Source organism: Rhineura floridana, chromosome 6 (genome assembly GCF_030035675.1).
Source record: "Rhineura floridana isolate rRhiFlo1 chromosome 6, rRhiFlo1.hap2, whole genome shotgun sequence".
NCBI lineage: Eukaryota > Metazoa > Chordata > Lepidosauria > Squamata > Rhineuridae > Rhineura > Rhineura floridana.
The window spans coordinates 122,945,405-122,962,168 of NC_084485.1; the positions used below are offsets into that span (position 1 = coordinate 122,945,405).

The 16,764-nt window shown below is 43.8% G+C and overlaps 1 protein-coding gene across 1 annotated transcript in view; it reads right to left on the reverse strand.

Moving 5' to 3' along the window:
• PLPPR4 (phospholipid phosphatase related 4) overlaps positions 1–12,744 on the reverse strand; it is a 49,349-nt gene extending 36,605 nt beyond the window's left edge. The window contains exon 1 of the mRNA XM_061630544.1: positions 12,097–12,744. Within this exon, the coding sequence (XP_061486528.1) occupies positions 12,097–12,597 (501 nt within the window). The 5' untranslated portion in view covers positions 12,598–12,744. The remainder of the gene's footprint in view (positions 1–12,096) is intronic.
• Positions 12,745–16,764: the final 4,020 nt, after the last annotated feature.

The following is a 16,764-nucleotide window of genomic DNA, read 5'->3' on the forward strand; positions in this document are numbered from 1 at the left end:
CCTCATTTTCTTCTGGAGCTTTCAGTTTTTGGTCAGTTTTTCTACCAAAGTACAGTTCCACTTGAGAGTACCACATTTTTTAATGTGTTAACATCCAGAGACTTCCAACCCCTTGCAATGATCAGTCTTGCAGCATTGGCTGTGGATTTAAGGTTTATGACAATAAAAACTTGTGCCTGAACTTTCTTTTCCTTTCTCCCTCTTATTCTTTTTTTCTCGTGTGTCATATCTTCTCAGATTGTGAGTCTGATTTTTGTAAGCCACTCTGAGAGCCTTTTTGGCTAAAGGGTGATGTATGAATGCTGTTAAATAAATAAACAATGGGAAAAGTTGATGGGTAGATTAGTCAGTTTTTCTACAAACATCAGGAGGAGAGGCAGTTATGGAACACATACCACCCTGAGATGAGTAATATCTCCTCTTCCTTGATACCCTGACCCAAAGCTTCTTGACAACATTACACTCCCACCACATATGTATATATGACCCATCATAATCCCATATATTCTATTGATAGTTGATAGGGTTGGAATTGTCTTGAGAAAAGAAGAAAGCATTAAAGGCAACTCATGCTGCAGAAAATACTTCTAACAGGTAACGGTCTATACTTGAATCATCCAGTGCTGAACTGGACTTCCATTTCCTCTGCTCCCTCCCCACACACCCAAATCTGCTCCAGGGGGTCCACAGAGGGCTGGAGGGGACAGGACAGGGAAAGGAAGTTCCATTGCATGCACAGAAGTCCCTTGTGCCAGTGAAGCTGCAGTGTTGAATATGGCCCAAGGTCTCCAAAATGCTGTGATGGGAGGCTTCTCAACAATTGCAGTGCATAGTATTTCCCACTCATCTCCTCACACCTCCCCTTCCTTGCACAGTGGCCAGATGTACGAGATGACAGGGTTCCTGCTGAAATTCCTTCTTACGCAACCACTGACAGAATAGGACCCTGACCTTTCCCCCCCCATTCATTTGGCCACCCTGTGCCAACCACCGTGCACAAGCAAGCATAATTACAGAGACTTACAGCACAAGCCTAGGTGGGTCTATTCAGAGTTAAGTCCCACTGAGTTGAATGGGGCTTACTCTTGGGTAGTTGGGTATAGGATTACAGCTGTGCCCCAAAGCTACATGCAAATGGATCTTTTTACTTTGAGGGTGCCTATTTTGCGCTTTTAGCACCTAAGCTGGTACTGATAACCATAATATAAGTCTGGTGGGAAATTTTGTACCAGCAAAGGATACTTGGTGATGATTTGAACACTTTTTGATTGCTCAGATCTCTTTTTGAAGAAATACAGCATAACAGGGGAGTGGGGGAGGGGTGGAAGAGAAAGAAGGAAGACTGTTTCAAAACTTCTGTCTGGATAACATGGGCACATGTGTGAGATGCTGAGCTGTTTTTAATTTTTTTTTTAGATACGTATTTTTGATATTGGAAAATGGCAATTAAAATGTTTTATAAAAAAAGGAAAGGAAATTTGAGTTCATGTTGACAGAAAAGGAATAAAGAAACTCTTTCAAAGCTGGTCCTATCTCAGGGAGTATCCCAGATTTCCATTCATCTCCAGGCCCCAATATTTCCCCTTGAAATTACATATTATGACATATGTCCACTGGAATATTTGTAGTGCCGCATCACAATCCTTGATGTGCATGAAGTCAGGGCGGGGTAGGGGAGCATAAGAGAAGGCAGGTGGCATAGCAGCAGTGGCCGTGGCATGCGAGTGAGAAGGGAGGGGCGCTGACAGGGGAAATGTGGTGTCTTAAAACAGCAAGAGAGGTCTGAATAGACTGGGAAGGGAGGAACATTGAGGGTTTTAAAAAAAGTTTCAACAAGGAGAAATAGCAGAGGTGAACACGGGGGTGAAGGTGAAAACAAGGGTGCAAAGCAGAGCTGCAGAACAGAAGTGGCTTCAGAAATGGGGTAGAGTTAGGTGAAAAGGGAGCCTAGTTGTTGCATGGGGTAGGAAGGGGAACCTCTGGGGGGTTATTGTGGGGGGAGTGGCAGAGGGTTGGAAATCAGACGGTTAGGGTTAGGTTCTGGGTTAAGGTTAGGTTCTTGGTTAGGGTTAGGTTCCGTGCTAGGGTTAGGGTTTTAGGTTAGAGTTAGGGTTAGGATCCAGGCTAGAGTTACATTCCGGGTTACAGATTTTTTTAAAAAAATGTCCGCTGATTGAAAAGCTTTGAAACACCATAAAAAATGCAATAATAATAAAAAAAATTACAAGTAGAGTTGACACATGGGCCGCAACAACCAGACCCTTTAGATTTGCTGCTAGAATTCCTCCACGTCTTATGGTGCTTGTGGACTTCCCAAAAGCTATCTGGTTGGCCTCTGTGGGGAACAAGATGCTGAACTAGATAGGCTTTTGGTCTGATGCAGTAGGTATCTTCTTGTGTTTTTATGGCTGAAAAGCAGCTCTCTTTTCCCAGGGAAACCTTGGCACTGTAGGGGGCCAAGGGGGTTCTAACAGAATCCTTAGCATCCTGACAAAACTACATTTCCCAAGATTCTTGTTATGTTAGTTAAATTGGCTGATATAGATGTGTGTGTGTTTCTAGTGTATGCCCTTAGTCCTTATCAGAATGGCAATGGGCATTGCATGAACCTCCAGTGAGAGCTTTTGAGCCAAAGGTATAAAATCAATGGCCACAATCCTGCACAAGGTTAGGTGTACTTAAGTCCAGGTTGATTTCAATAGAAGCCTCCCAGTAAGTTTAATAAAGCTAGCTTGGGTGTTAAATCAACAAGACAGAGAGTGATGGCAGCAAGGCTTAACTTGAGTTTGGCATAAGTCCAGACACATTTTTTCACTGCCATGGCCCAACCTTGGAATTTATGAAGTGAGGCATTAATATATTTTCATGAGGACTAGAGTTTCCCAAACCCTGCTAGTACCTTTTCCAGACAATGGAACTTTTATTCTCCAAGAATATATGGTAGAATCTCTTAGTGCTGCTTCTGTAGAATATGCCAGTGCTTCTTAAACACTATTGTACTGACAACCAGAATTTGGTTTCACTTGTTCTGTGGTAAGGAGCACCTGAAATGCCCCTTGCCCAGCTGCTTCTCACTACGAAACCAAATTCTGTCCATTTTGCTCTGTTGCATCATTCCTCCTTCTTAACATGACAGTCTCTTGCAGATTTTCTAAGAGTTTTCTTGGTTCCTTCTGAAATACTTCTTTCTTTAGAACCTGAATTGCTCCATTCATCACCTTTACATTGTTTGATATTTGCATTGCAACCTCATGCACTGTTGAAGAGGCAAGAGGCAATGCACACTAAAATTTTATATGCACGCCTGCCTCGTCAGCATGTCTTGGAATCCTGTAAGAAACTCCAGCTCTCCAGCACCTCCGTTTACCTAAAGCAACACAATGAAGTTGTATTCCAGTTGCAGAATTGAAAGTTACTTACAGTGTTGCCATGTTGCAACCTGCAGCATGTCTCTGAACCTTTGATGTCACTGAATCAGAGATGGGGCAGCTTTTCCTATAGACACCTCCAATTCCTCTCTCTCTGCCTGCTGTAGCAAGCAGAACTCCTAATGTGCTAATCAGCTGACAGGCAGGAACCACACAAAAGGGCTGGTGTGTGTGTATGTGTGTTAATGGGGAGGAGCTGCGCCTGCCTGGTCTGCCAGTTCCAGTAGTAACTTTAATGTATCCAAGGGAATCTCCATGCTGCAACCCAGATACCTTGCTTTCAACTCAGTTTTGATCATATCAATGAATAAGTCCCTTTGGTTTCAGTGGAACACTTCTCAGTAAGCATACTTAGGTGTGCACCATTGTTACACCCCAAGCTATCCTCTTCCTTCTGCAAGATGTATGTAGCCAAGTTACTTCTCCACTTGTGACAATCAAAGAACACTTTTCAGCTCCCAATTTCAGCTGCGGATTCCCCAGATCTGTACATGGGCTCTAGGCCTAACACCTCTTGCAACATGCATTGGTTCACATAGCCTAGCTGTACACTGGTACGCTGGGTGGAATGAATTGTACTTCTAAGAATAGGTAGTGTGCCTGTCACTCACCATTAAGGACTGGGAGCCAGCATTTCACTGTTAGGAACTCAGCCTTAGGGAAGGATTATGCCTTTAAGCCAGCTGGACTCCTAATATGACCTATGGCAGTGGGGTTCAGACTTCCTACTTTGGGGAACCCTTTCCACACTGATGTGTCCCCTAAACAACTCCTGTACATTGTGTAGGATATTTTAGATCATGCCCCAGTTTGTGCAAGCCCAAATTAGATCAACTGGGCCTTGGTGTTCCACCATGCAAACTGATATAGATTATGCTCAGAGTTCCTCTGTGGCTGTTCACTGCAGTGGGGAAGGTCAGTGATGATGAGCAAACTTTCTTTTACAGGACCTTTTCTGCTATTACTGATTTCCTCCAGGAACCCCAGTCAAGATTCTAAGCAGAAGTCATCAGTTGTTGGCTTCACACAGTTCTGAAGCCATTACTTGTGGCCACTTCTGGCCTTCGGTCTCCTGTCACACATGAAGATGAGTTGGGGTAGAGTGGGATGGGATGGGGTGGGGGTTCTCTCGTGTCCTGCAGAGTTTTGGAGCCAGCAGAAAGGGCATAAGAGGCTCCTTGGTATGACTTCCGGCATAAATAGCCAATCAAGTCACATATTTATTAAATAAATTTGTTTTTAAGAGTTTATTGATTTTATCTGTGTGTTTCATGACTGTTAAGTATATTTTAAATTGGTTTTTGGATTCTAGTCATGTTTAATATATATAGTTATATTTATACATTGCTTGGAGAATTTTTTTATCAAGTGGTTTATAAAGTTTCTAAATAAATAAAATAAGAGGGGAGATGGACTGCTTGCAAGAGAAGGAGAGAGAAGAGAGATGAATATGGAACTAGAAGTCTGGGAAGTTAGTCATCCTATTTTCCCCATAGTTAGGTATCTTATTTATTATTTATTTGTTTATTTTATTTATTACATTTATACGCTGCCTTTCTTTTCATGAAACCCAAGGCGGCTTACATATAGTTCCCAGGCAGTCTGCCATCCAGGCATTGACCAGACCTGACCCTGCTTAGCTTCAGCAGGGAGCTGGCCTTATGGTGGCTCCTTACACATCACTGAAGAGAGGACATGCATCACCAAAAAGGACTGAAGAGGACACAGATTTGCAGAAGATTTGCACATGCACTGGCCCTTTGACTGGCCAGATGCAGCACTACAGCTCTTCTTCAGTCTTGACTGCCTAGTCCAGATTATAATAATGGCCCAAGCATCTGAGAAGAGATGGTAGGCCCATGCTTGAAACAAAGGCAAGTTCAGGACCATGGACAAGTGACTTGTGTGCCTGCTCAGTCTTGCTGTCCAGCTGCCAGCTTTAAGGCCCCAGCTCTCTCTTCTTAGGGTTCTCTATCTCTCAGTCAGACTTGGACCAGGCAGCCCTTCAAATAAAAGACCTTCTCAGTCAAGTAGGACACACGGTCACCCTAATGTATGTAGAGCCAAGGCAGCTTCCATACTCAAATAAGACAAAAAAGCTACAACATTTCATTCTAGTAAAAGTAAACAATTAACACACCAGTGTTTTGTGCTCGGCACAACACTTATTACTCTGTTTATTACTTAATCTCCTACCCTTCAATAATAATAATAATAATAAAATTTTATTTGTTAGTCACCTATCTGTCCAAACTAACGGACACTCTAGGCGACGTACAATAGTATAAAATACAATATACAAATAAAAAACCACAATCATCAATTAATCTAAAACCATCCTTCACTTAATACAACAAAAAACTAATCCACCCCAGAAATCCTATAGGCCTGCCTGAATAGCCAGGTCTTTAAGGCTCGGCGAAAACCTATCAGGGAGGAGGCATGTCGGAGGTCAAAAGGAAGTGAATTCCAGAGGGTGGGGGCCACAATCAAAAATGCCCTCTCTCTGGTCCGCACCACCCTAGCTGTTTTGACTGGTGGGACCGAGAGAAGGTTTTTTGAGGTTGATCTGAGGCTGAAGGTGAAGGTTCCCAGGGTGGTTGATACACAAGCATTCATAAAAATACATGATTACAAACAACATAACACAAGCAATATTAATAAAACAAAAATCAATAAAATAAAATGACAAAAGTCAGAGAGAATCCAGCAGCATGGATCAACTATTTCCATTTGTCGGCCCTGGACCAAGAATCCATAGGTGCAAAGTTCTCTTATAACATTGCCCTGAGGAGAAGAAAGATCCACTCTGTGGTCTTTTCCATGTGGATCCAGTGGTACTGGAACCTGCATCTTGCCCCCTGGGCTTCAATGAGGCACCTCTGCCACCAGCCTTTGGTTACTGGATCATGGACTCCTCGGAATATCTTAAAAGACCCGAGGAGCCTTTTTACACAGCCACCACATATGATAAAATGATCCTTCTTGTTGTTTACATTTCCAACAAACATTAGAAACATTTTGGGCACAGATAGGTAGGAAGATGCAAAAAATTCTAAAGATAAATATTCAGTCAAAACCAGAATTTTTTTTATTGGGTTTTATGGATAAACAAATAGAAAAGAAATATGGAAGAATAATATTATATATGATTACGGCAGCAAGATTATTATATGCACAAAAGTGGAAAATGGAATCAACACCAACAATGGAAGAATGGCTATTGAAATTAATGGACTTAGTAGAAATGGATAAATTGACATGTCTACTTAGAGAAAAATCGACAGATACATTTCTTAAGGAATGGAAGCCTCTCTTAGACTTTTTGTTGAAAGATCAAAATAAAATGATGATACTGGGATTTGACGATTAACTAAGACAGCCTATGGAGAAAAGGGATTCTGTATGTATATATTAAGGGACAGGTTTGATGTATATTATATACTTATAGCTGATCTGCGACAAATCGGAAGTCAACTATTTTATTTTTATTTTTTGTTGTTGTATTGTTATGTTTTTTGACTTTGTTTTGTTTGTTTTTTGAAAAATTTGAATAAAAATTATTAAAAAAAAAAAAAAGACCCGAGGAGCTTCCCCCAAAGAACTCCCAGCAGCTTGAAATCCTGCTGCCCAGAGGTCAGTGGCTGCAGAAAACACCATTGACCCTTTGGTTGGCCAGATGCAGCACTGCAGTTTTTATTCTAGCCCAGACTGCAAAGCTCTCCCAGCTGATTGATCTAAGACTGTGTTGATATAATTTGCTCTTTCTACCTCAGCTGTTAGACTTCTGAGGCCAGCACCACGGTCCCTGTCCATGGTCCTGAACTTGCCTTCATTTCCAGCCTGCTCCAGAGCCCTGGCAAGTGATTGTGTGTACATATTTGGTTGTGTGTGTATATTTGTTTCCAAGAAACCCCTGACTCCTGGGAATACTAAAGCAATACAAGGTGTATTCATATATCTAGGCACCAGAGATCTCCCCAGTTCTAACAAACCAGTTCTAGCACCACCACCACATTTTCAGCCAGTCACATTTTTTTGACTTTCCAAAAATGAAACAGTCCCTGAGCTGGTTGCATTTTAGACACATATGCTCAGAGACACAGGTTACCAAATTCTTTCAAGCTACACACCAAGCGGATTGGACTGTGAAAGACCAACCCAAATTGTGTTTGCATTCTGACATATTTGTAGCGCAGTCCAATATCTCAAAGAGGTCAGGTCTCCTGCTCCCCTGGTGCATTCACTATAGCTGCCCAATTCCTCTGCTTTTTAAAGTTTGATAGAAATATCTGTGGGCTATAGGTACATTCTTAAACTGCAAGGTTTTATGCCTCTTAGTGAATCATTGCTCCTACTCTGATTTGGCTTCAAAAGTAACCAGGAAGGTGGTGATACCATCAGGGCTCAACTTTAGAACAGAGGTCCAAGGCCTCATTCAGCAGGATGAGGCTTACTAAGTAATATCATCTAAACAGGGGGCTCACATGAGGCCATTAAGGCCAGAGTCTAAAATTACCTAACTGCACCACTACAGGCACCCATTGGCTGAATTGGGACAGCAGCCAGCAACAGTGGTAAGCACAATTGCTATCATTGCCAAGACAACAAACAGTTAGCAAAAGTCCACAAAAATGTGTGGGGAGAGGGAGAAGAGGCATTCATGAAACCTTTTGCATTTCCCTGACCCAAGAGCCCAACAAATAGAGTCCAGCAAAGTTCTGTTGCTTGACGTTTTGGGGTTAGAACTCTGATTGCCCCAAACTGCCTCTTTAGCTTACATAGTTGTAACCCTTACTTGCCTGTGACCAGCTCTGCCATCAGACTTCCTAGCTGCTCTCAACAACTTCCCTCTTCTTTTAAATTCCCAGATACTTCACACATAGTAGGCTTGTTTACATGCCGCCCTGAACACAGGTACAAGCTGTCTTTAACACATGTAAGTTTGTGTGAAAGAGAGTACATTGATTTGTACAGCTTCCTCTGCACGCAAGTACATTATTCTGATTTTTATTACATCCTCTTCACTGCTGACCTCATGCGCTGTGGCTACCTAAACCCACATATATTTACATTTCCTTCTTTAACTCCCACTCTCCAAACCCTCTGACTGCCTTGCCTTCCCCTGCTGGCTTTGGTGAAATAACAGCCAGCAGTGTGTTTTATTTCTTTCATTGTTCAGCACCATGAAGTCTTAATAGTTGGTTTCCCTGTATACAATTCTGTGAGCTATTCCTTGGGCGAGAAATGAAGTTATGGTTTTCAAAAGCCATTTTTAGAGTGATTCCGTGTGGGCTCCTCTGGAGCGATGGTGGCCTCCACTTACATGCTTATAAAACATTAAAAGAGCAAGCCCACATCTCCTCCTCCCTCCCCTGTAATGTACAGAGAAATAAAGTGCATTGACATGACATCTTCATGCTCCAAGTTTCCCTGCTGCTATTTGTGCAGGCACAGAAACTTGAAGTGCAATGACATCATTAGCTCCCAGTCAGCTGCTGAGTCAAGTTCAAAGGTCCCTGGGCTGGCATATAAATCCACCCATGGCTTAGGACCTAGGTACTTGTTGAGTCACCTACTCCCCCATACACCAGCCCAAGGCCATGTGGAGACACCCTCTCAACAGTGCAACATTTGCCAAATGTATGGTATGTGGTGACATGTGAAAGGGTTCTGTCAACAGCAGCAGCCTGATTGCAGAATGCCCTCCCTTCACAGAATAAATTGGCACCAACCCTGATAGGTTTTAGGCACCTTTTAAAGGGACATCTATTCATTCGTATCTATTATTATTATTATTATTATTTCCATTTATAGAGCGCTTACTATCTAAAAGTTCTCGAAGCGGTTTACAATAGAATATACAAGGTACAACTCATATTCATAGAGTTAAATTGGCTGGAAATAGAGTAGGAGCCCACCCCTCTTGATTTTGATTCTGATTTGCTGTAATGGCAGATTGTTTCTCTTGTTGACAATGCATTATGAATTTTCCTTGTTGCGACCCTCTCTGGAATAATTAATGAAGCCTGGGCTCTAAATAAAGTTCCATTTCACTCACATCCATTGTGTTATCTAGTTCTGCTTTCAAGCAGTACTGTCTGGCAAAGCCCTGCACCCAGTGATCCTTCTGATCAATGCAGCTCAGCTCTCTGCAGCATGTTTGGAAGGATGTTCTGCAATCAGCAAACAACTGCAATCAACTAAGCAAAACTGATAGGACATCTGAGCACTTTCCTTTGGCGCATAAGTTTTGGATTCCCTGACTTTGTCATTTTGGACTAAACCATGGTTCTGCAATGGCGGATGACTATTTAGCAGCTACTCAACCAAACTGACTGAAAGAAGGCCCAACTGGAGGCAATGATCTGATTATTCAAAACTTAAGCATCTTTTCCTTTGATCACCTCTCAGTGATGTAATGTTTTCAAATGAAAAACATACCAAGGCCTCATACCAAGTCAGACCATTGGTCCATCTAGCTCAGCATTGTCTGCATTGACTGGTAGCAGCTCTCCAGGGTTTAAGATTCGGGATATTCCCAGCCCTACCTGGAGATGCTGGGAATTGAACCTGGGATCTTCTACATGCAAAACAGATGCTCTACCATCGAGCTACAGCCCTTCCCCTACACTATGGCATCAGGAGGGCCATGCCCCTCAAAGTATGGTGGTCATGATGTCCTAGCTGTTCCTTCCTTAATAAAAGGTCATCTTGTATTACTCCCCTCCATCATGTGCTCAGGATGCAGCAAGGACCCCAAGTTTCTGCTTTCTTCATTTATTATCTGAGCACTCTAAATGACTCCATTTTATTTCTTGTTTATGATGAATGAAGAGAGATTTAGCTAAAGGACTTCAAACTTTTCTTACATGGGATAACTCACACATTCCCCCCTTCCATTTCAGAATTTCAGGATTTTTTTGAAAATTCTCCCTGAATGTACCTGTGCTCCAGAGTATATTTAAGGCACTCATTATTACTGAATAGTAAGTGCTGTCACTTTTCTGAATGATCAATGAAATAATGCACCTAAGGATCATTTTGAAAGCACTCTTTTACTGGTTTCATTTTTCAGCATCTCTGCACTCTTACACCTTTAGTACCATCATTTCTACAGTCCTTGCTTACCAGATACTTGAAACAACAGCTATTCATTGCCAGGGATGGGAAACCTGTGGCCCGTCTAGATTTGTAGATTACAAGTCTCATCATTCCTGATCAGTGGCTATGCTGGCTGGAGGTGATGGGTGTTGGAGCCCAACAACATCTGGAGGACTCACATGTTTCCCAGCCTTGCTATATGCCATCTGATTATCACAACTGACACATGATAGCCAGGTTGTGTGAAAAAGGTATTGGCTACCCTGGACAGAGTCATGCTAGCATGTCAACAATAGAACCCATCACTGGGTGTCCAGATGAGATGGGATGAGCTTGTTTTCTGTCTGACTTCTGCAACTTTTTGTCTACGTTGTCTTGTGAAATCACCCATAAGGCCGAAACAGGTTGGCTCAGTCCATCACTTCTTTCCTCAGGAGCCCTGTCTTGCAAGGATGGGCTGCTCACCCACTGAGCTGTCAACAAACATACAAATCTGAAATCTTTTTTTCAAAACTCCTCTGCTGTAAAAGAAACAGGTTGCAAATGCCTATACATCATGTTGCCAGGAAGGACCAAAACGAGTGCTTGGGGAACTATAACAAGGTTCAACACAGCAGCCATAACAGATCTGTAGCCATTAGCAGGTGGGGGGGAGGAGAGATACGCTCACACAACCTCTTTGCTTTTGTGAAGATACACAACACACCTTTGACCACCTATAGAAACAGCAACCATCCAAGCACATCCCATGTACCTAAACATTTACCATTTAAGTGTGTGCTAACAATAATACAACACTGATTGTTTAGCGATCTAAAAAGATTTACTCCCACCCTCAAACGCTTTACGTGCCCTCATCTTAATTTTCTCAGATAATGTATGCCCACTACATGCATGCAAGCTCCCTCTCCCCCCTAAACATGCCGTTCTGTTGGAATGATCCTGTGCACGTGATAATGATCGCATGAGGCTGGCCCCCTCCATTTGCAAAACCCCCTTCAATTTTTTGAAGGAATGATTTCCCCAGAACAGTGGAAGACAGAATGTGTGTATACATGTGTGTGTGTCCTCTTCAAGGCAGGTTTACACTTGTACAGATTGGCAGTGCCTGAAGCATCATTCTGATCTCTTTTTTTCAGGAAACAGTTCTTCAACGTGGTCTGAAGGGAAAGACTCCCTCCCTCCTCCATGGCCAAATATGTGATCAGGAGACCTAATTTGGGGGGCATGACTGCCTGGCATTATGGGCATGATCTCCCTAGCCTCCAGTGTAAAGCACTGACAGACAGCCACAGACTCCCCAGCTCAGCCTTGTGCGCTCTCTCACCCACTCACACGCTCTTCTAGTGTACAGCTGATCTCTGTTCATTAGGTTTTGGAAGCAAAGCAGGGACCCCGGGGGAGATGGGGACAAGAGTGCCAAGTGGGGCAAGCTCGGAGAGTTGTCCCTGACGTGCCTGCTTCTTCATCACGATCATTCCCACCCGTCCCAAAGGAGCTGGCGTCCGCCTGGGCTCCAGCTGAACCAGCAGGGCCGCCGCCATCCCCCGCTGCCTGGACTCACCTCCACAAAATAAAAGCAAGGCAACAGAGTGACGCTCTCCTTGACCACTTTGCTGTTCTGCCTCTCTTTCGCAGACATGCTGGACGCTGCCGGCAGGAGATGGGGAGAAGGACCGGGCGGGAGCGAGTTGGCGGCCGCGGCACAGGCGCTCCCGGGCAGCCTTCCTCCTCTCCTGCCCCACTGCCTGGCGGTGATGTCACATTCCCCCGGGGCCACCTCCCGGTGGGGAAGGAGCGCACAGCCCAGAACTTCCTCCTCTCTCGGCGGCAGGAGCAGCAAGAACCCCCCCTGGCCGCCGCCGCTGCCACAGCCGCCCGGCCGGCCTCCTCCTCTTCCTGCCCCCCGCTCGGCCAGCAGGCGCCTGCTCGCCTCCTTCTCCAAAGCTGCGGCAATCAAAGCCTCCTCCTGCCCGCCGCGATCCCCTCCGGCGTAGAGCCCTCCTTGCCTACATGGAGCCCCAGCCGTCGCTCTCGCCAGCCGGCTTCTTCGTGCAATATTCATAGATCTGACGTCAAGGAACCTGCTCCATGAACAAAACGGGGAAGGGGGCCCGTTTGTCTACATGATGAAGGTGGAAGAGAAAGAGAAAGAGGAGGAGGAGGCAGAGAGCGGGAGACCAGGAGAGAGAGTCAGCCACCTTAACCCCTTCGCGCCTGGTCCCGCGTGCATTCTTGGTGAAGGTCTAGGAAAGACGAGGGGGTGGGGTGGAGAGGAGGGCGGAGACGGGAAGGAGGCAGCTGCGCGGAAATGTGGGTCTGGGGGGGGAGGGAGGGAGGGAGCAAGCGGGGAAAGTCCCCCTTCACACGTTACAGCCGTCGGCGCACGCTTCCGGTGTTTGCTGCGGACGCTTAGAATGTAAGATGTGGGATGCGACGGCGCACAGGCGTCACACGGGTGGCGGCGACATCTTCACATAATTAGCGAGTGCCGGGTAAGAGAATATAAAGGCATAAGAAAGAACAGCCATGCTGGACCAGGATTAACACGTGCTGAGGCCCTAAGCAAGGGTTAGCCAGCATGGTGCCTTGTAGGTGTTGTTGGACTGCAACTCCCCCAATTCTGGCTGGGGCTGTTGGGAGTCGCCATCTGACAACATCTCTAAATGGTGTCAAGTTTAAGAGGCCCCACAGCCTGAAACAGACCGAACCTGTAACCTGGGGCTGTTTGACAGCTTATGGACACCTGACCTAATGAAATGTTGATACAATTATTTCTGCCCAGATATAGAAACACAACATGACAAAGAATTGCATAGCCGTTAATAATATTTTTGTCTACGTTCTCCATTTCCTTTATTTTGAACAAATCCTATATAACTTGATATTTAGGGGTTGCTGTTGTTTTTAAATTGTATTTAGGGGCTCATCATAATCTGAGGCCCTAAACTGTACCTTGCTTAGCCATCTAGTCCAGCATCCTGTTCTCATAGTGGCTGGCTGGATGCCTATAGGAAAGGGGACCTGAGTAGAGCATTTGTGAGTCACCGTAATTCATAGTGCCTCAACAGTGGAGGAAGAACATAGCCATCGTGTTCATGTTGTAGCTATTGACAACCTGATCCTCCATGAATTTGGCTTATCCTCTTAAAGAGGAATGCTCAGGGGGAGAGAGCAATCTGGATTGAGACCCTGTCAGAGGGTTGGAGGCTTTACCCCTTTGCTTCCTCCTGCTGTAGCTGAGACTAGGGGCTTATCCAAACAGAGCGGGATAATCCACGGTTTCCATATTCGGTTTGTCATCTGATAGTCCTCACTTTGCCTTTTAGTTCGCTCTTTCCCAATTAAAAAAAAAGCTTTTTTGCACCCGCACACACAGCGGTAAGACCCCTACATTCTTTTTGCTTTTTCCAAGCTCTGCCTCTAAAACCTCCCCCTATCAACCAATTGGTCAGCAAAAAAATGACGTATGCTCCTCTCCCCCTTTGCAATGAAGCACAATATGGCTGTAAAGGAGTTCTCCCCTGGAAGGAAAGGCTGCTGGTCGGTTTCACGCCTGCCTTGTTTGTATTTGCAATATTATGCTTAAATGAATGTATGCTTTTCTGCCTTTATTGATATTTAAGGAGATACACACGCTGGCAATTGCACTTATTTCTCCAAAAAAGCAAGAAACATGTCACCCCCCCTCCTTCTCCCTTTCCTTCCCATGGAGAATGAAATTGACAAAGCTTTCCTAGCAGGCTTGAAACCTACCAGAAGCCCTTTTCTAAGTTTGTATTTGTGATATTACACTTAAAGGAATGTATGCTTTTCTGATTTGAAGCAAACCCCCCAGCAAGTAGAATGAAATTGACAAAGCTTTCGGAGGCAGGCTGAAACCGACCACCACCCCTTTCTCGCTTGCTGTGCATTGCAGATCTCACCCAGAGTGGCCGCCCAGTTTTGCTGGCACAAAATAAAATGCATCTGTGCAGTAGTTGCAGACACCCCCCCAACACCCCACCATTGCGATGATTGGTTCAATTTTCTTGGGCTTATTCTCGCACATGCGCAAAAGTGCAGATATGTGATTGGCTGGAATGAGGAGAAGGGGCAAGGGCAAATGCCCAAGAACCGCCCATCAGCTGTAAAGTCCATGGTATTGCATCCTAACTCCTGAAGGCACAGCAGATGATTCCCGATTTTCAACAGCAAATCGCATTTTTGCCGGTATTGCAAGGAGCGGATTTAACCTGTGAAAATGCGTAACAGTGCGAGACGTCATTTGGATGACCGAAAAATAATGAACACACATAGCGGGCGTGTCACACATTTTACAGTCATCTGGATGAGCCCTAGGATTGAATTCTACAACTGCTGTTTGCATCAGAAGGAGTGTTCCCACATGCACCCTTTCATGCAATTGCAATCGAGTTTGGCCCCTCAGGTTCATTCAAGTATGCATGCTCATCACTTGACAACTACAAGATGAGGTGACACAACCTGTGCGAATGGGCTGGCATAGATGTTGTAACAGACAGATATAATTTTTTCATCGCTCCTCATGGTTGTCTCATAAGCGATCCTTTCCTAGTAGAACCAGTCAGTACTTTCTGTTACCAGTAGTGGTCTGTATACTATTTATTTATTACACTTATATTCCACCTTGTTTTGTTTCTTGGATCCCGGGGTAGCTTACCAAAATATAAAGTACATAAATATAAAATCAGTATTGAAAAATATCACAAACAATTCCGCGAAACAGCAGATTCATAGCAGCAGCCTGCGACTCAGCATCAGAACCATTCCCAGCAATACAAGAACTGCAGTCTGCAACTCTTAACAGACTGATCCCCCATAAAAGCCTGGAGGAGAACAGAAGCGTTTTTAATTGGTGTCAGAATGTAGCCAGTGACAGCATCGAGTGAATCTAAGCACAGCAGGGAGTTCCATAGCCAGGACACCACCATATGGGGGAGGGCATGGGTACGCTTCCTAGAATACTCATAATGGTAAAAAGGAAGAGGCTAGGCTCAGGCCTGCCAGGGATGCATGCAATGGCCATAATCCTAGGTGAGTGAAGTTTTCTAATGTTACTGAAGAAACAGTATTCTCTGCATGCTAAGAAGCAGCCAGTCTTGTCTATATTATTTCTGAACATCCAGAAGGTGGACTACCATTTAAACATTATGGGTTCCTCTTATAGCTAGGGCGATCCTCAAAAAAGTAGGTGTGTAAAACAAAGATGACATATATTGATGACTGATGATTGTATTGATTAAAATTCAAGGTGCCAGTTTAGATTTCAGTAGAAATAGGGCAAAGAGGTATCAGTGGGAGGGTAGCAGGATTCAAAGGATTTTTGTTGGGCATATTCCAGGTTAAACTGCAAATAATAATAATAATAATAATAATAATAATAATAATAATAATAAATAGGATAACCCACAACATTCAGTCTGTGGAACCAAACAAACTAGAGAACCTGGGCGTGGGGAGTATTTAAGTCACTAATTTGTCAAGTTTCTCATTTTGAAATCCACATATTTATTGAATCTGCATGCATACCAATTGATTGTTGTAAGAATAGAAACTAAACAGAGCCTAAAATACACAGCCTAGGAGTATTTAATCCAACATTTTTGGCCATGCAGCCCTTATGTACTCTTTCCTCTGTAGAATTGTATCTTAGAAATCAGATGCAGATTTCAGTTTGGAACTTAGTACACATGCAAGGATACTAAGTAATATCAGTTATTTGAAGACTAACAAGTATCCAGAAGATTCTAGAAGAAGGGGTGGCAGTTACTGTGTAAAATAGTGTTTCTCTTTGGAAATAATGAGATGGAAAGTAAATGTGCCTGGTTTTTGATTTTTAAAGTCATAAACATTAATAATTTGAGAACTTGGTGCAGGACTCAGGTAGTTGAAGGATCCTAAACGATCAAATGTAATGGCTGAATGGATGATCATGGTGTGATACAAAAGCATTTCCTTAATTCTCACACCTGTAATGGTCCTTGTGTCCTCCAAGGAGCCCACAACAATCAATATATTGCCTAATTTATTATGTTATTTCTAATGCTTAAGCTCAGATGTCAGATATTTTCCCCACAGGTACTTTCTCAGCGTTTGAATGGCTGTGATTATAGCTGAAATTGTAGGCTTTAACAAGTTTATATTCAGTTCTGATTTCCTTTGAGCCAGGCTTTTTCTGTTTGTTTTTTAAAACTATAATTGATAATGTAAA